At 44.3% G+C, this 20,206-nt stretch overlaps 2 protein-coding genes across 6 annotated transcripts in view; one reads left to right on the top strand and one right to left on the bottom strand.

The window, feature by feature from the left end:
* Mettl6 (methyltransferase like 6) overlaps window positions 1–3,215 on the bottom strand; it is a 19,565-nt gene extending 16,350 nt beyond the window's left edge. For 2 of the 5 annotated variants that reach the window (XM_008849985.3, XM_017802419.2), the window contains exons 1-3: window positions 2,745–2,881; window positions 1,805–2,163; window positions 463–597 (exon numbers count right to left, since the gene is read on the bottom strand). In XM_008849985.3, the coding sequence (XP_008848207.1) occupies window positions 463–597; window positions 1,805–2,128 (459 nt within the window). In that variant the 5' untranslated portion in view covers window positions 2,129–2,163; window positions 2,745–2,881. Of the gene's footprint in view, window positions 1–462; window positions 598–1,804; window positions 2,164–2,719; window positions 2,891–3,098 lie in introns of those variants that run through there. The other 3 variants (XM_008849984.3, XM_017802418.2, XM_029554505.1) reach the window with 3 other exon arrangements.
* On the top strand, window positions 3,167–20,206 carry Eaf1 (ELL associated factor 1). The gene is made up of 6 exons (XM_008849986.3): window positions 3,167–3,532; window positions 5,565–5,659; window positions 8,124–8,260; window positions 12,141–12,340; window positions 14,478–14,711; window positions 17,063–20,206. Exons 1-6 carry the CDS (start codon window positions 3,172–3,174, stop codon window positions 17,107–17,109), a joined length of 1,074 nt encoding a protein of 357 aa, XP_008848208.1. The 5' UTR covers window positions 3,167–3,171; the 3' UTR covers window positions 17,110–20,206.

Here is a 20,206-nt window from a genome sequence, read left to right as displayed (position 1 = left end):
CCCCCCCAAATAAATAAAATATATAAAAAGAAAGAAGAAGGCCTTATTTTAGAGGAGCCTTTTTTGCTTTTTGAGTCAGTCTCCCTATAGCCCCAGTTGGTCTGGAACTCCCTATGTAGACCAGCCTGGCCTTAATCTTACAGATATCTGCCTGCCTCTGCCTCCTGAGTCTAAGTGTTGGGATTAAAGGTTGCACTACATGTCTGGCAGGAGTAAGTCTTCATGTTTGTAAATTAAAATAATTCACCACCACCAACAAAAATCTGTAAAACAAGATGTATAGACGAACTATACAGGTACTGTTATATCTTTCCTACTTTGCTTGACTCAAGCTGTTTTCACAAGTACATTCAAAGGAAAGTGACATTCACAGTGACTGTAGCTGGTTAGCTCCTGGGAGAGGACTAGAATTAGGCAAATGGGTAAAGAGGGCAGGTCACAATTCATGTATGCTGCACCAACCTTAACGTAGTCAACTGCTCTTGGAGAAAAATCGCAGGCATAGGCAAAGATATTCAAATCTTCTTCTAAAAGTGGGAATAAACAGTTCCCAACCCCACAGCCAGCTTCCAGCATAGTCAACTTCTGACCTTCATACTGGGAAAAGAGAACCCAAAAGTTATAGTGTGTTATGCTTTCATAAGGAAAAAACAGTGAAGCAAAAGGCTCAGCTTGTGAGAGTCTCTAACCCCATGAAGGAAATAATAAACAGAATTAGTAAGGAAAAGTTAATACTGGTACCTCACTTATAACTGGTACCTACTCAAAACTGGGTTGTTTAATATGAAGGAAACAGTAAAGTGAACAAACAAAAAAATAGCACAGTGCTAACAGCTCTGGAACTAACCACCTGCCCCCAAACCCCAAAGCCTCCCTGTACTCTATCCTTGGGCAAATCACTTCAACTCTGTCCCTCAATTTCCTCTGCAAATGGGAATAACACTAGTACACGTCATAGAGTTACTATAAAGCTTAAATGAGAGAGCATGTAAAATTCTCACAAAAGGATCATGGTGAAGTTTATTATTATTAATATTATTAGTTTCAATGTGTCATTAAAGTTCACTCCATTTGAATATGCAATGTTTATAACTTTCAGATTAGCTTTAAGTAAATAGAAAGCAACGCTAAAGTTCTATTTCATATGAATGAAACAGTCGAGAAATTGCTAAAACTACTTGAGACCAAACAGCGCATTTCTCTTCTTCCGTACATTTTGATAGGCTTCATAAAGTTTCTTCTTCAGGGCTAGGGAGATATCTCAATCTGTACAGTGCTTGCTGCACAAGCATGAGGCTGAGCTTGACCTCCAACACTCACACAGAGAGCTGGGTATGCCAGCACATGCTTGCAATCCTAGTGTTAGGGAGGCTCCCTGGGGCTCACTGGCCATCTAGACCAGCCTAATCTGTGAGCCCCAGGTCCCAATGAGACCCTGCCTCAAAAAGACAAGGTAGCCAGGTGTGGTGGTGCATGCCTTTGATCCCAGCACTTGGGAGGCAGAGGCAGGCAGATCTCTGTGAGTTCAAGGCCAGCCTGGTCTAAATAGTGAGTTCCAGGCCAGCTGGGACTACAGGGAGACCTTGTATCAAAAAAAGACCAAAAAAAACAAAACCAAAAAAAATAAGGTAGATGACTCTGAGGAAAACCACCCAAGGTTTACACCTGGGAGTGTGCACAGATACGTGCAGACGAACATGCATGCACACAATTCTCCATTTCACACACACTACAGGAATGTAAGAAAAGACCTCTCTTCTACATATCTTAATTGAAGAATGGCTCAAGACAAACACCAGCCTACCTCCCTACATGATCTTAGCTCTTCAAACTCTCTGGTGGTCCAGTGTCTGTCCTTGAAAAAATTGGTACTGTTCCTTTTGTAAAAAAGGTCCCAGTTCTTCTGAGCCTCTTTTTCCAGTTTTTGCTGTTTAAAGTCGGACACCAAAGCTTGGTCTCTTTGCAGTTTCTCCTCCTCTTCAGCACTGAGAACCCTTGCCTTCGGTCCTTTCCTTTGGAAAGAAGCCATCTCAGTTGCTGCAGACACATTTAATGCTGAAGATTCTCCACTATAATCATCTGAGGAATCTGTGCTGGTACTGCAGACACTGGGTTTTCTCTGATGCATTTCCAGTGATTTTCATGCTTTAGGTGCATAAGGGGCTACTCAGGAAAGAGAGAGAGAGATTCTGGTTAGTGTTTCTTTAACAGTCCCACCTGCATCCCTGCAGCTCCTGTTTTTCGGAGTCAGAGTCTAGCTATGTAAAGAATGGCCTTGAATTCCCCATGTAGCTCAGCTTGTTCTTAAACCAACATCCTCCTGTGTCAGTCTCCTAAGCACTAGGGGTGCCCTGCTCGGCATGTCCAACTAAAACAGTTCTTTAGAACCCAAGAGTTTTGCTCTAGAAGAGTTCTTTTTAAGACGCCGCGTGAGAGGTTCCTGAGCTCTGTAAGACGCTCAATTCACCCAACACGAGATGCTGATTCTATACAACACCGGACCTGGGGTAGGACAGGTCACAAAGAGCAAGCCACGGTCGGTACCTACACAGAGCTTACTACATTCAGAGACCGATTTCCCATATACCGGATTCTAATTCAAACCAGAATGAGTCAAATATTACAAGAAATCGGCTCAGTTTGGAAAAAGAACGCTTCTACGAATTAGTTGCAAAACTCTCGGTGCCTGTGGAACGTGACTTCAAAGAGCAACACCTGCCCGAACTAGAAGCAGAGTCAATCACCAAGAGAAGCGGGGTCACCGTTGGTTGGGGCGCAGCTTCGCGTTTTCGGAGGTGACGGCGCTAAGTCCGCGAGGCCCAGGTTTCTGACCACTAACTGACCGCATCGCTTTCCAACCGAAGCCCTCACGCCGCCATCATGACGCGAAGTAGGGGAAGTGTCCGAGGTGGCTGAGGTCCCAAGGATCCACCACCTAGCTCGGGACACTCGGGGTAAACTAGGCCAAGGGTCCCAAGGGCATGTCGAGGGCCGTCTACACCGGCGGGCAGACTCCCGTTCATCGGGTCCGCAGCGTTCTGGGCTCGCGGCCCTCCGTTCGCTGAATCGCCAGCAGGGGCCGGTCAGAGCGCACTCACCCGTCAGTCACGCCCGGGCTTCTGGAGTAGAATTTTCAAGGTGGAAAATCTCCCGGCCGGTTTCTCCCTCCAAATGGCACCGCCTCCGCGACGCCCGTTGGGAGGCCGGAAGTCCCGCCCAGATACCGGAAGTCGAGCGGCCTTACTTCCTCAGAGTCTTCCCGGCAGCAGAGGAGACTGTTTTCGGGCCCCGGGCGGCCGCGGGCTGGGCTCTGTGCGCGCTCCGGAGCGGCGTCCTGGCAGCGCCGTCCTGCAGGCCGCGGGCGCGGGGACCCAGGGCTGCGGTCGCGCGCGGACAGCGCCGATCGGGGCTCCAGGCCGGTGTAGGGCCATGAACGGCACGGCGAACCCGTTGCTGGACCGCGAGGAGCACTGCCTTCGGCTGGGGGAGAGCTTCGAGAAGCGGCCGCGGGCCTCCTTCCACACCATTCGCTGTGAGTGAGCCTTCTCGCGGTTCCCCTCGGCCAGCTGCTGCCACGTGCCGGTGCCGGCCCCTACCCCTCCAGTCCTCCCTCGAGCTCACCCCAGGTCCTCAGGGACTTGGATCTGTGCGTTTTTTTCAGATCGCTGTTCCCACACCAAACCTTTCTTCTGCCACCTATTCCTTTACCAGGCTCCTATACCACGTCCGAAGGTTCCGGGCCCTTTATTTTATATATATTATTTATATTTATATTTATATACCCAGCCCTGGAACCAAACTTCACATCTTTTCAGCTAGGGCCCTTTCTGCATCCTCCTTCCTCAGCTCTCGTTTTCCCTCGATATTGGTCCCCTCCGCAGGTCCTCTCCACTGTATCCTTTGTGTCCCCCTCAATCTTTCTAGTCCCCCTTTCTGTGCCTCATTTGAAACTGATTTTTGTTGTTTGAGACAGGGTCTTACTGTAGTCTAAGCTAGCCTAGAACTATGTAAGCCCAGACTAGCCCTGAACATGGAGCTGTCCTCCTGCCTCAGCCTCCCTCAGCCACCATGTCAGCCATCACCCATGTCTTGAGGTCCCCTATACCACCGACTTCAGGACCAAGTCACTTGTGGGTGAGGAATAAAATTAGAGCTTGTGACCCTGGCATAAGTTAAAACTTAGTCTATGTTTGGAAACAAGACAGCAGCATAAGGAATGTGGAAATAAATAGTCATTATGTTGAGCATTTTTTAGATGATTATAGACTCAGAGGGGCATTTCCACTGTGTATCCTGGGTAAAGATTTAATTGACTGAGCATCCCTCTGTGACTCATGGGCTTCTGGTTTCCGGTGGCATTAACACTGGTTGAGACTTGTTTTATCATAGGAACTAATAGATGTGACTCAACACATAGGAAGAGGGTGTTAGATACTGAAGTTCCATCTTTGTGTGACCACTAATTGGGCCATTTCTGTGCTTCCCACAGACAGCAGGTCTAGCATTTTCAAAGACTATTGGGAAAGTAGTAAGACCATCATTACCTGCATTTAGTAATTTATTTTGCTCCTCAGAAGGGCCTTGTGAATTTAAATGAGATTCTTCACCTGGCCTGCAGTTCCGGGCAAGCATGTGTTACTATGGCTGTTCCTGTTGTTCTGTCAATGTAGTTGTAAATCCCAGCAGGATAATACCTGGAGCTGAACTGTCTGTTTTTGAACGTCTGCAGGAACATCACTTTCAAAACTGTGGAACTTGAATGTGGAGGTTCTACTTTTTGGTAGTTTCTGTGCAAAATGAAATCAACATTTTTGATGCTGTGGCCTATAGAGTTTACAGTCCAGAATCTTTGCCGCGTTGCTTTTATGCCCCCAATTCTAGATACCTTATTACAGATGATGAGACAGTAATTTTTATCTGTCACTTGGGAGAAGGGATTATTTCCAGCTAATAAAATGGTATGTGAGTCCTAGCTCCCTGCCTTAAAATAACGAAGTGTGGTTGAAGGAAAAGTATGTAGAGGTGTTCCTCAGTTGGTAATTATTAAATTGCATGAGGGTATTTGGGGACCTTTATACTATTCTGTCAGCTTTTGTATATATGACGTTTTCTATGGTGAAATAGTTTTTAATTGTGAAGTGCTTGCTATGTACGCATGAGAACCTTAATTGGATCCCCAGAACCCGTGTGAAAATGGCAGGTGTGGCTTAGAAAACAGCTGTAATCCCAGTGCTGGGGAGCTTGAGATAGGATCCCTGGAGACTTATTGGCCATCCAGCCTAGCCTAATCAGTGAGCTCCAGGCAGATGAAAGAGCTCATCTCCAAGAACCAAATGGACAGTAACCTAAGAAACAGTGCCCAACGTCGTCCTCCATAGATACTTTATGCATGTGTGTGCATTTGCATATACATGTACCTTTGCACACACAGGAACATACATACATACACAAACATACACACAGAGAAGAATTCTCAGTCATTTTTATTTATGTAATAGAATTTTAATTTTGAAACGAAAATGCCCAGGGTCACCTGGTGGGAAATGCTCTTTCTTTCCTTTTAGATGATTTTAAGCCAGCATCTATAGATACTTCTTGTGAAGGAGAACTCCAGGTTGGCAAAGGAGATGAAGTCACAATTACACTACCACATATACCTGTAAGTTTTTTCCATTGTTGTTGGTTTAATGTCATGAATCCTTGGGTGTATATTATTATAATTTGAATTTCCTACTTAAATTTTTTTTAGATTTTTAAAGTGCCAACAGAAGTAAAATAGGAATTTGGGGGACTGGGGTAGATGGTCTCATGTTTCTTAGGAGCTTGATCTCTATCATTGTCACTGAGCTTCCCTTTCCCCTGTATGCAGTAGAGTAGGCAAGATTGTATCTGGACAGCTAGCCCCCCGGTAGACGTGCTTAGCTTTTCTCCCAAGCTACTCTGAAGAGAAAGGCCCTACATGCCCAGTGTAGTCATTAGCTCCTGAACATGGAGTAGGCAGAAGATAGGCAGGAGCCAGAGTGACTCTTTGTATCTGTAATGGATTGAGTGCAGGCTGATAGTCTCAGGTAGGAACTGACAGTTTGGAGCATTCAGCTGATTGGGGGATGAATAGCTGAGCTAAAAGTTTCACCAGGGACTTGGAAGAAAAGAGTTTGTGAGGGTCTCTTGGGGGTAACACTTTGATCACAAAACCCTAAAGACTACACAAGGTGTTTTTAACACAAGCACTGGGGCTGTAGCTCAGTGGTAGAGGGCTTGCCTTTCATGAGGCCTTTGGTTCAATCCCTAGTACTGCCCCACCCCCACCAAAGGAAAGAAACCTTTGACTTGAGTTTGCTTAATACATTGGGCTGGAGGGATAGCTTGGAGGATAAAGTACTTCCTGTACAAGCATGAGGACCAGAGTTTGTATGTCCAGAACCATGTAAACAACCAGACAGGCATGGTGGCTGCCTGTAATCCCACATCTCCAGACACACAGAGAGGGTATTCCTGGGGCAAGCTGGCTAGCTGGACTATTAAGAATCAGTGAACTCTGGGTTCAGCAAGAGACTCTCCCTCAATAAATAAAATGAAGAGCACCCAAGGAAGATGTCCAGTGTCAGCTTCAGGCCTTCATGTGCTCCCACACTTGCTCACAAGTGAACGAACATATATATGCCACAGGCATACACGTGCAAAAAGAAAGAAAATTTAAAAAAAATAAAAATGTTCTTAGCACATTTCACAGCTCAGAAACATAGTAGGCCCTCTGTGAGAAAATGAAGAGTCTGTGTGCAGGGAGACCTAGAAACCCTTGAGCTGAGGAAAAAATGCTCTGTCCATTCAAACTGCTGTTTTATTGTGTGTTGTTGCCCATGGCCAAGTTATATCATCTCCCACTGGACCTAAGAGTTAAGTAAATGGTCCCTAGGGTCCCTTTCACACCTAAATTTTTATTGTACAAATGAGTCGAAGAGCCAAGCAGATTTTTATTCCGAGCAAGAAAATATATCCTGGGGCTGGAGAGATGGCTCAGAATCAGAGAAGGATCGATCTCTCTCTCTCTCTCTTTGGTCTTTTTGAGACAGGGTCTCCCTGTAGCCCCAGCTGCCCCCAGAACTCTCTATATAGACCAGGCTGAACTCTAAGATCCGTTTGCCAAGATCCGCCTGCCTCTGCCTCCCGAGTGCTGGGATCAAAGGCATGTGCCACCACGCTGGGCAGAGAAGGATTGACCTTATCTAAAGGTTGAGTAATTTAGATGGAGGGTGAAAATACAGCAGACGGAAGAAAGTCTAGTTAAAGCCCTGAGACAGAACAAGAGCTTCTTGCTCTCTGAAGACCACAGAGCCTGGGGATGTGTGATGGAGCCGAATAAGTGGCTTAAAGATGTTCTTTGACCTGAGAGCAACACGGGAGCTGTTGAAGGGCTTAGGCGGATGACTAGGGTGACTATCTGCTCCCCAGGACACTGGATACATAATGGGCTGCCCTTAGAAAATGCACTCTTGGGGCTGGAGAGATGCCTCAGGGGTTGAGAGCACTGGCTGCTCTTGCAGAGGACTTGGGTTCAATTCCCAGCACCTACATGGTGACTAACAACCATCTATAACTGCAGTTCCAGGGGATCCGACTCTTTGCTGACCTCCATGGGTATTGCATGAACAGGTGCACTTACATATGTATAGGCAATGCATTCATACACATAAAATAAAAATAATAAAATATTTTAAAATGGAAATGCTGGTTGTTTGCATGAGGGGAAGCCCTGGACTCTCCAGTTGCAAAGAAATATAGAAATCAGTCACTACTCTAAATGAGTCATGGTGATAGCTCTGTTTAGTATAATATGTTTCTCAGTTCATGTTTTACTATTCTTTAAAATATTTTCCCAGACCCTTAAAAATGTGTAATAAAAATTTTATACTATATTTTTTGATTACTAAGAACCAGATGCATGTTGTATTGTAACTTCCTTTAGTTTTGCCTGGGAAGCCAGGAGTTAAGATAGAAATCAGTTCTTTGTTCTTCCTGAGTATCTCCGATGAATGATTTAATGAGACAGTTGTCCTTTGAAAGGTGGTTTATTCGTAACTGGTGTGTTTAGAGTGAACATCTTATACTTTTGCCATTAACAGGGGTCCACACCACCAATGACTGTGTTCAAGGGGAACAAGCGGCCTTATCAGAAAGACTGTGTGCTCATTATTAATCATGACACTGGTGAATACGTGCTTGAGAAACTCAGCAGCAGCATTCAGGTCAAGAAAACCAGGTATGAGACGATTTATGTGTCTGTCTTCCTCCTCTATTGCCATATGGGGATCAAACCTAGGGTCTCATCCATGAAAGTAGGCGGTCCATTCCTTACTTCTTCTTTAAATGCCTTTATGTCATTTATTCCTGTTTTGTAAGGGTGTGAATGTTGGCTTGTTCCTAGTTTGCGATCAGTAATATTGGCCACTCCTGTCTTCTCAAACAAATCAATAAAATGGATGTTTTCCTCAAGTACTGTAAAAGGAAATAATACTTTTAAGAGCTAAAACATGGAAGTCATTGGTGAAAGCAAGGTACTTCAAATTGAACCAATGTTATCAATCTCATGATTGCTGATGTACTACTAAGTAAGGGATTAGCTTTATATACACATAGGCTTAATATTATGGAAGAATAATTGGATAATTTTATTAAAGTCAAACACTGCTTTTTAATATGCTTGTAATGTAAAATTAACTTTACCAAGTAGGCATGATGGCCCACGCCTATAGTTCCAGCGTTTGAGAGATAGAGGCAGTGGGATCAAGAGTTCAAGGCCATCCTCAGCTACATAGTGAGTTTGAGGCCAGTCTTGGTTACATGAAACCCAGTCTCAGGAGATAAAGGCATTTGCTGCCAGGCCTGACAACCTGAGTTCAGTCCCTAACACCTGTATGGTAGGAGGAGTGAGTCAGCTCCCCTAAGTTGTCTTCTAATCTCTACATGCATGCCATGGCACTCACACCCCACACACATAAATAAATAACATGTAATTAAAAACAATAAAAAATGTTTCCTAACATTTTGAATAGTAAACTTTCCTAAAATTTTTTTTTGACTTTTTGAGACGGTAGCCCCAGCTGGCCTAGAATTTGCTATGTAGAACAGACTAACCCTTGATCTCACAGAGATCTCTCTGCTTTTGCCTCCCAAATGCTGGAATTAAAGGGGTGAGTCATGAGGTCTGGTTTAAATATATTTTTTTATTCATTTAAAAAATGTTTAATTTCACTCAGGAGGCAGAGGCAGGCGGATCTTTGTGAGTTCAAGGCCAGCCTGGTCTACATAGTGAGTTCCAGGTCAGCTGGGGCTATTGGGAGACCCTGTCTCAAAAAACAAAAACAAACAAAATGTTTAATTTAATTTTATATGTGTAAGTATCTTGTCTGCATGTATGTGAAGTGCACCTATGTGTACACAGCCTGTGGGGCCAGAAGAGGGTGTCAGATTCCCTGGAACTGGAGTTATGGACAGTTGTTAACCACCATGTGGGTGCTGGGAATCGAACCTGGTTCCTCTGGAAAAACAGCCAGTGCTCTTAACCATTGAGCCATCTCTCCAGCCCTTTGATTGATTGGTTTTTATTTTATATATATGAATATATATTTTCAGTGTGTATTTTGTATTGAAATTTTGCATATCTCTGCAATACATATTAATTATATTTAGGCTCCCTCCCCTGTCTGTACCCTCCCCATAGCCCACCCACCAGATTTCATGCATTTTGTTCTATATGTTAAGGCCTATCAAGTCAAGTTGGTGTACCCTATGTGAGTTCATCCACTGGAGCCTGGTCAGCCTACCTAGAGCCACTCCCATAAAGATCAACTCTCCCTCAACCCAGCAGTGATCAGCTAGCTGCCAATAGTTCCTTGGCTAAACTTGGGGCCTCCTGCCCATTTCCCAGCTCTATGCTGGTTTTTGTCCGAGTTTGCATGGGTCTTGTGCATGCTGTCACTATTGCTGTAAGTTCATATGAGCAAGTTCCTGGAAGCCTAGATTGTTTCCTTATGGTCATGTATCACCCCTGGCTCTTACAATCTTTCCGCCCCCTCTTCTACAGTGGTCCTTGAGCCCTGGGTAGATGAGATTTAATATGAACCCTATCCAAGACACGAACTCTGCAGTCTCTTATTCTCTGCACTTTGACTAGTTGTGGCCTTCTGTGTGCACGGCCCTCTGTTGCATGAGAAAGCTTCACTAATGAGAGTTGAAGGATGTATTAGTTTTCTCTCTACCCCCTGTTTTACTATGTTCCATGAGTCTTAAGTGTAGAGGTCCAGTGTAGATGTGTCCCTTAGGGCTGGGCTTCTCACAGACACTTATTTTCTGTGTGTGACCAGTTGTAAAATTCTGTAATAGTATCTATCTGTTGCAAAAAGAAACTTCTTTAGAACTTTCTTTCTTAATAACAGTTTGTTCAGCAGCTCTTCAGTGTCTAATTTGAAGCTAGAGTTTATTTGAAAGTTAATTCATTATATAAATACAAGGTAATACAGCAATTATTATGTTAGGAATTAAGGTTATTGGAGGAAGGATAAGCTCTGGGAATCAAATCCAGGGCTTTGTGCCATGCTAGGCAAGTGCTTTTATCGTTAAGCTAAATCCCAACTCTACTAAGTAAGTTTTAAGAGATTATTACAACCTGTTTGTCTGCTTATGCTTCCTCAAGCCATTTTTCTTCACTCATTTCACTAGAAAGGAAAACTACCATTTGTTGAGAGGTTATCATGGGCTATGCTGGATACTTTATGTGTATTATTTAATCTTTTCTAGTGATTTTTTGGAAAGGTGGTGTTCTCTTTGGAGATAGGGTGGCAAATGAAGAGACTGAGCATTTTAAGAACGTTTGATTTACTTAATTTGGCTGCTAGGCTGAGGGCCCCTCCCCAGGCAGGGTGCCCCAATGCTCATGTTTCTGTCCTGCTCCTATGTTAATGGCATCAAGGCCCACAGTGAACCAGCTGGTACTGTTACTCTGATACCTGGTGACGATCTGTTCCCTTGCTGACGATCTGTTCCCTTGCTGCTCTGTCATCTGAGGACTTAGCAGCATGCCTCTTGGGTATTTTTATGCCTTCAGAATCTGCAGAGACCTCTAGGGGCATTGTGCATATTGAAGTTAAAAAATACTGGCTAGTCCATTTATAAGAGAAATTGTTAATGAATAAAATTATCTCACTTTGGGACAGGACGTGGTGGTGCATGCCTTTAATCCCAGTACTTAGGAGGCAGAAGCAGGTGGATCTCCTTGAGTTTGAGGCCAGCCTGGTCTACATAGCAAGTTCCAGGCCAGCTGGGGCTACAGGGAGACCCTGTCTGAAAAAGACTAACAACAACAAAAAATTGTCTCACTTTGAGGTAGAACTCTGATAATAAATACACAATGGGAGAATTTGAAAGCTGGCCAGTGTACTTTATTTTGGGGCTGAAAAGATGGCTCAGCAGTTAAGAGCACTGACTACTCTTGCAGAGGACCCTGGTTCGATTCCCAGTACCCACAATGCGGCTAACAACCATCCATAACTCTAGTTCCAGGGGAATCCAACACCTTCTTCTGACCTCCTCAGGCATTGCACGACAAGGGTGCACTTACACGCATGCAGGCATAACTTAACTCATGCACATAAAATAAAATTAAAAGCTAAATTTTATTTTGCATTTGTCAGATGGTCATGCTTTCTGGTAAAACATTGAATCACATTGTGTCCTGTGTTTTCGCTCCTTGCTGTAAAGTGTGAGCTCTCTTGAATGTCCTGGCATACACTTGTAATCTCAATGCTTGAAGGGCTGAGGCAGGATCTTAAGTTCTAGGCCATTCTGGGCTGCATAGCTAGACCCTGTCTCAGAAGGAAAAAACAAAAAGAAAATAAAAAGACAAACGCGAGCTCCTTGAGAGCAGTGTTTTATTGTCTCTTTCTCTCAGGTACCTATGTGATCCAATATTGGAATGCAGTTGAACAGGGATGTTGAATGCGTTCTCATGGTAAAATTCCAAAGATCAGATTTTGCAGTCCTCTGAAAGAACATCAGGTTCTGTAGAGGTGTCCCTTGTGCTTCGTCCATTTGGGAACTGGATAAGCACTGCTTTTGCCTCTCTGACTTAATGTCTGTTTCAGAGCTGAGGGGAGCAGTAAAATCCAAGCCCGAATGGAACAGCAGCCTGCTCGTCCCCCACAGCCATCCCAGCCTCCACAGCTGCCACCGCCTCCACCACCCATGCCGTTCAGAGCCCCAACGAAGCCTCCAGCTGGACCCAAAACTTCTCCCTTGAAGGATAACCCCTCTCCTGAGCCTCAGCTGGATGACATCAAAAGAGGTAGAGAACATTTTCTAGAGCTGTGTCAGCGGTGTGGAGTAGGGTGGCAGTGTTCTTGTGGACGTCACAAACCTGCCATATTGACGTGACAGCATGCACTCTCTCTGCCCTTGCAATGTTTCGTTAGAGTTCACTACTCTAGAGCTGGTGAAGGCAGAGACTTCTACCTTGTCATTTGACAAGAATGAGCCTGTGAATGGTGACTTGAGTTGTGACTGTCTTGGCAGCATCCTTCATAGAAGCTTATGACTTGGTCAGCTAAAGCTCCCAGGGCTTTAGGCTTTGATAACAAGGATTCTAAGTGTGTTGTTTCCAAGCTCATCTGCTAATTAGTATGCGCCAGTTTAGGAGCTTTATTAAAGGAACACCTAAAACGTCAGGATCTTTTTTTTTCCTGATACCAAGTTTGTAAATCTGAAAGACACCATGAGACTAGTGGACGTGAAATCAGGCCCAGGACCTAGAGGTCTGTCTTGGGCCCCTCTACTGCAAACTTTCGTGGCTTTCTCCCTATACAGTGGAAGGTTCTGGTTCTAGACTCTCAGAAGTTAGGAATCTAAGTGTCCTATTTCACTTTTATGGAATGAAATGTAATCTGTAATAGTAGAAGACAGGAAAAAATGAAAATAATTGTTCCTGAGAAGTTTGCCTTTCCCACCTTGTAGAAATGCTGCTTTAAAGTCACTTTGTGCTGTGCACAACTGCTCCACCTCTTAATTTCTTTTTTCCCTGGATTCTAGAATGCTATTGTGGAAGTTTCCACTGTAGTTGATTAGGAATTAGACCAAAACTGGTTACCTGTTGCCAGTTGTGCTGAAAAGGAGTCAGCTGTTTAAGGCCATGTGGTGTTGGGGACAGAACATCTCTCATCTTTCTTGATGTCCCGCTCATGTGTTCAGGGACTTTGAAATGGCTAGGGAGAAAATGTTTTTCCTCCCCTACTGTACATCCATGATTGCAGAACCTGACAAACATGGCCATGGGTCGAATATGTAAGAGTCAAGAGGAGGACTGGCCTTTCACCCTTTGTCCTTGCTCGACAAGGACCTTCCTGCAAGTCTCAGTGGGTATTAGGAAGGACTTGGAGGCTATCTGGCCTTCTTTTTTTCCGCAGTGGCTTAGAAAACCCATTGACAACACCTGGGTCTCGCTGCTGGTTAGAAGTTTTGATGTCTAGTGTCGTCAACTTGACAGGACTTGAAATCGGCCTAGGAGACAAGCCTCCAGACATGCCTGTGAGGGGTTATCTAGAGATTAATTGAGATGTGAAGACCCAGGCTACAAGTAGGTGGCACCATTCCCTGGGTTTGGGCCCCGCACTGAATAAACAGAAGAAAGCTGTTCATCCCTCTCTGCTTTCTGACTGTGAGTGCATGTGACCCACTGTCTCAAGCTTCTGTTGTGAGTTGCCTGCAGTAACAAGCTATACCTGGACCTGTGAGCCAAAACAAATCCTTAAGCTGCCTTTGTCAGAGTATTTTATCACAGCAGCAAGAAAAGAAAACAGAAGGGAGATCAAAACTAGCACTCAGACTTCAATTCCTAGTCAGATATTTCTCTATTTTTTTTTAGCATAATATTTCTCGATTTGGGCTTTTGTCCTATAATTCATGTTTGTTTGTATGTTTACTTGCTTGTTTGTGTTTGGGACAGGGTCTCACTCTGTAGGCCAGACTAGCTTTGAACTCAAGATCTTCCTATCTCCATTACTTCAGTACTGAGATCACAGGTGTGTTCCACACCCAAATCATAATCTTTGTTTATTTAAATAAATTAATAGCCCTGGTATGTTTCCTACACTGAACAGCCATTCTGAAACTAGTCTGCCTTGTGTTTATTTTGGAGGAATTCAGTATAGCTGGGCGTTGTGGCACACGCCTGTAGTGTCAGCACTTGGGAGGCAGAGGCAGGTGGATCTCTGTGAGTTCAAGGCCAGCCTGGTCTACATAGTGAGTTCTAGGTCAGCTGGGGCTACAGGGAGACCCTGTCTCAAAAAGACCAAAAAGAAAAAAAAAAAAGCAAGAGGCGGCTTGAAATCATTCCTTACTGCTATTGGTCTTGCGAGTTCACTGTTTATAGAAGCTTCCTCACTGCCTCAGAGCAGTGGCTGTGCTGACCATGCTCTGTCATGTTCCAGAGCTGAGGGCTGAGGTGGACATTATTGAGCAGATGAGCAGCAGCAGTGGGAGCAGCTCCTCAGACTCTGAGAGCTCCTCCGGAAGTGACGATGACAGCTCCAGCAGTGGCGGTGAGGACATTGCCCCCTCCTCTCCTTCCCAGCCTTCACATCAGCAGTCCTACAACAGCCGGCCTGCGGTGGCCAATGGAACCAGCCGGCCGCAAGGAAGCACGCAGCTCATTAACACACTCAGTAAGTGCCCTCTGTGGTGGTTGAGATAGGGAGGGTCAGGTGCATCTTCTGTTACCTCCTTTTAGAACCTAGAAACCTGCAGGTATTCAAGGCCCAGGAAAGGATCTTCCTAAGGATGAATAAGAGGCTCAAAACACTGCCGGGCGTGGTGACGCACGCCTTTGATCCCAGCACTCCGGAGGCAGAGACAGGCGGATCTCTGTGAGTTCAAGGCCAGCCTGGTCTCTGGTCTACATAGTGAGTTCCAGGACAGCTGGGGCTACAGGGAGACCCTGTCTCAAAAAGACCAAAAGAAAAAAAAGGCTCAAAACGCTAAGTGTCCCTCCCCTCCAATTTCTCCACTGTCACAGGTTTGTTTTATGACTTCTTCAAAATGCTGAAACTTTAGCATGTGGGCTGTTTGTTTTAGCATGTACCAGGTCTAAGACGTGGCCTACCCACACTGCCACCTACCTCCAGGCCTTTTTAAAAAAATGATCTCTTGCCTCTTTTGGATACCTTCTAGCCTTCAAAGAAAAAAAAGGGACACTGTCATACATGGGTGGTTTTTCATACGGATGATAATAAGGTACACTGAAGGAAAGCCAGAATATACTTGGCCTTGTCTCAGAGGAAGTGGGAGGGTGATTCATTCTCTCTGGAACCCTGGTTGGTAAACATTCTTCCCAGTATACCTTCCTTTGAGGAAGATGAAAGGCTTGGCAGTGGTGGCAGCTGCTCAACCCTGCACTGGAGGCCAGGCAGATACTTTCAGCCTCAGCACTCTGAACATTCTAGGCTGGATAATTCCTTGTTGAAGGATCATCTTGTGCATTGTGGAGTATAATGGCACATTCCTGACGTCCACCCACTAGGTGCCAGTGCCTGCCCCCTCCACTTGTTAACCCAAATCGTCTCAGCAGGTATGGGGGAAATCTGGCCCACACCATCAGAAAAGGAAGTCCTTGGGGGCTGGATTCCCTGAAAGGTTTCCAGGGACAGAGTCCTCAGCAGATTTTGAGAAAGCTGGTCTAGATGTTAGCATTCCAGAAATCTGGAGCATCACTTTCACTTTTTAGTAGTCCAACTGACATCAGCTGGGGTTCTTTAATAAATGTTTCTGTGGGACTGAAAAGGGGCTCAGCCATTAAGAGCCCCAGCTACTCGTGCAGAAGTTTGATTCCTAGCACCCACATGGTGGCTAACAACAGTCCTAACTCCAGTTCCAGGGAATCCAATGCCTTCTTCTGATCTCCACAGGCATTGCATATGGGTGAACTTACATACATGCAGGCAGTACACTCATACACATAAAATATTTTTTTAAATGTTTCTGTTATGTTAACTTGAAATGTTGAGTCCTCTTAAAATTCTAGATACTACATATCAAATAAGAATCTGGAGCATTCTAAAGCTCATTAGTTCAGATTTGAGGTTTAAAATACTGTGAATGCTAGGGCTGGAGAGATGGCACAGCAGTTAAAAGTACTGCTGCTCCTGCAGAGGACCAGGGTTCAATTCCTAGGACCTGCATGCTGGCTAACAACCATCTGTAACTCCAGTTCCAGGGGATTCAACACCCTCTTCTGACCTCCATAGGTATTGCATATATATGTGCACTTATATACATGCAGACATACATTCATATACATAAAATAAAAATTAAATAATAATAGGAATGTCCTGGACAGATGGGGTACTGGATTTATATTCTGCTACTGTAAACAGTACTCAGCTTGTGTTTTGGTTTTTTGTTGGTTTGTTTTGTCTTTTTGAGACAGGGTCTCCCTGTAGCCCCAGCTGTCCTGGAACTCACTATGTAGACCAGGCTGGCCTTGAACTCACAGAGATCCACCTGCCTCTGCCTCCTGAGTGCTGGAATTAAAGGCAAGTGCCACCTCGCCCAGTTCCACTTAGCTTTTATAAGGCAACTTAATATGGACAATTCTGCCAGATGATATTTCTGTTCTTTTATGTATATTTTCTTGCTATTAACACATTTAAAACTGTCTAGCTGCTCCTCCCTCAGTCTGTCCTAATGAGTACTGCTGTGCTTTGCACTTACCAAAATAGCATTTCTTTTAAAATGTTGACTGCATCAGCCTTTTCAATGAGCCAGGTTGGTTTTCCTCCAATTAGGTTGGATTAGGTTTTACTATGATGTGATAACTGAGCAGTCAACCAATAGATTTTAAGGACATCTTCATATTTGAAGTGAAGGAAGAATGAAAGCCTGTTAAAGTATTGGGAGCTCCCCTCTCCACAGAAGAGCAGAGAAGTGGAGGCAGTCACAGACCTCCCGTAGGCAGAGGAGACAATCAAGTCATTTGTAATTGCTGTGCTCTTGGTGTGATTTTGTTTTCTTTCTGTAGGAAATGACTTGCAGTTAAGTGAGTCTGGCAGCGACAGTGATGACTAGCCGGATCTTCTGAAATCTGCTTTCTGGTGCACAAATATGCTGCAAGACCCGGCTACTTCGTGTGGAGTCCATTGCCACAGGAGACTGTTGTGGATCAGAGCCTGAAGAAGGAGTTGAGGCCTGGAAATGCTCAGCTAGTCAGTCTCTAGCTTAGTGGTGATGGGTAATTTTCTCATGTAATTTATAAGCAATCTTGTTTCAGAGTTTAAGTAGATCTATAGAAGAACTAACACAACTATATTTTTATTTGGCTAACATTATTAATGAAAAACAGACCAATGCACCCTGGTCTAGGTCACTCGAAGACCATGTCTTCACTAAGCTAGTAATTTAGCCATCAGTTTGACCGAGTGTCTGCACCAGTGAAATGAGTCTTTGAGGGGTAAGGCAGGAAAGGGGATCCTCACACTGCATCATAGAGATCTGTTAAAACCGCTGTACATTTTGACACAAAATGGTAAAGAAGTTTTATATGACCCAGTTTGACAAATCTGTAGAAATAAACCATAGCAAGTCTTTGGGTCAGCCTAAGTAGGACCCTGGAGATCCAGTAGCTCAGCCCCTCACAATTAGGAAAGGGAAGCACACATCTGGGCCTGGCCAGTCTCCTGCCCTCAGGTCAAGCTCTCATACTACTTCCTCCTTTGAATTACACTTACTGGAATCAGATTCTTATACATGGAGCTTTTAACTATACATTGGCACTTTTATTGGATTCTAAAAGACAAAAAATGTTGAGCAGGCTCAGCCTGAATTGAGTCAGGCAGTCCCTACTGAGTGAGCAGGTCAGAGCAGCAGCCTCTGTGCTGATGTGCGTGACTCAGCCAGGCTGAGGCTTTTTGTCCATGTGGGTCCATCCTAGGCCATCTTTATTTGGCAGATTTTAGCAGTGGGTAGGAGTGGAAGAGGGATATGGTAAAAGAACCTCTCTGAGCTAATGAAGCAGCAGCAAGTTTCCCAAAATGAGAATCTGGATAGGAGTTCTGCAGGATGGAGAGAGCACGTTCTTTGTTAAGCTGTGTGCCATTGTTTGTGCCTGACTCCCAGACTGGTTTGTACTTTTTATAGAAACAGTAGAGTCACAAGATTGCCTGTAATACGCAGTTCGTTTCCAAACAAATGTTACTGCTGCAAACTGGTCACTAGTAAATGTTCCATGTTGAGTGTGTGATGGCTTGTCCCATGATTTGTATGACATTGCCCCTCTCTGTAGATTGAATGACTGTGTCTTAGGAAATTTCTGTCTCCTTTGCTTTAAGACATTAATAGTGGTTTTCCTTCCTTGGTCCCTCCACTCACATAGCCTTTCTCTCCTGAGTTAGTGGAGGAGGGAGGCAGTCTGGACCCAGAGAGGAAATGGATGATCCATGGTGGGGGCCTTGATGAGTGTTGTACCATGCAGGTTAACTGTTTCATCTACACAGAGACTCTAGTGAGCTGAGATGGGGCAGAAGCCATGTCCAACTGTGCATCCACACTCTGCCCAAGTGCAGGTGCCAGGTGTGCACTGGTACCTTCTGATAGTGTCTTAGCACACTGAGGCTCAGTGGATCCAGTGGCAAGTAGGAACCCTTGTGTTGTGAACTGATAATTGCTTTATAATTCTTTGGTAATGATAGCTCAGGGAAGGTGAAGGTCATGATTGGGAGAAGTGAATCGTTACTGAGTATGGGAATGGAATTGTTTCACTGCTTAAAATGGGGCAGGTTCTAGGAACTTGAACTTAAGTTATCTATTTAAGTCTCCTCTTGGCCTCTTTTTTCCCCAAAAGCTTTGATTTGTATAGACAGATACTATGGTTTTTGTCATGTTGGTTAGTTTGTTATTATATAAGAAGTATAGGAAGTACTGGTGTGTGGCACTGAGCTTGGTGAGTCAAGCCTTCTGAGCCTCAGCCCCTCCCATTGCCTGTCTTCCCAGCAGCACATGTCCTCCAGTAAGGCTCCAGTGTGTGCTCTCTGCACAGATCTTTTGGTGATTCTACCTGTATCCCCACCAGAGTAAGGGAGCTAGTTTTGGAAGTCTGGAATGTGCCTCACAGTTGATATTCATGAGCATCTTTGTGCCAACCAAAAGACTTTTCTTTCCTGCCTCTGTGCCTTCGCCCTCTCTCCTGCTTCTCTCTGCCCACTCCAAACTCTTCCCAAGCTTCTGTAGGCACCATTTTCAGGGGCTCTTTCTTTGTTGCAGCCTGTGGGGCATGCCCTGGTGTACCTACATGTCCTTTTTCTTGCTTGAACTTTAGTTGGTATTATAAGTTCCTCAAAAGTGGGCACTGTTGTCACGAAACTAGACATGCAGGTGCTTCTAGTCTGGGGAGGAGGCTAAGAAAACTAACCAGTCAAGTACCAAGGATTGACAGGCATAGGGGAAACATTCCAGGCATTTAGACAGAACTGAAAATATCCATGCAGATCTCTACTGAATTCTTATATTGCCTTTCTTTGCTCTATGCAATGTACTCTGGGCCATTTAGGTGAGGTAGAAAGACAGTCTACAGAGGGAAGCTTTATAAAAACATGACTCGGGAAAATGCAATACAGATAAACTAGAGATTTGTAATAATGCCACTAGTTATTTTATTTCTATAGCAGAATCATTTTCTCTGTGGGTGGTGTGTGTCAGTGGTAGGAAAACTTGAAAATTCGAAGTCCTTACTTTGCTGTTCAAGAGTCTGACTTAGCTCTCTCTCTCTCCCCCCCTTGCTCTTTGTGTTTGTGTATGTTTCTATGTGTGTGTGTGATATTTATTAACATTTTGAAAGAGAATTATTTGTCTGTTTTATAGATATATAGTAGGTACAGTCAAACTGGATATTTCCATTTGGCAAGGAACATAGAATTTCTGAAACTCAGGCCTTAATCAGTAGCTTGGAAGACAAGACCAACTGAAGTGTTAGGAAATGTGTTTGTTGTTGGTTATTTCTGTATTAGATTCATTGTCTCCATCTTTAATGGTATTAAAATCTTGTGCCTAAAAATTCATTTTGCTTAATTATGATGTAGACATGCATGTTTACATTTATGTCAAATATTTGCTGTGTAGTTCTTCTCTTTTAAAATGAATATATTTAAATAATAAATGAAGTTTAACAATA

This window comes from Nannospalax galili, unplaced genomic scaffold (assembly GCF_000622305.1).
Source record: "Nannospalax galili isolate Female #2095 unplaced genomic scaffold, S.galili_v1.0 scaffold364, whole genome shotgun sequence".
Taxonomy (NCBI): domain Eukaryota; kingdom Metazoa; phylum Chordata; class Mammalia; order Rodentia; family Spalacidae; genus Nannospalax; species Nannospalax galili.
This window is presented reverse-complemented; position numbering and strand designations above follow the sequence as displayed.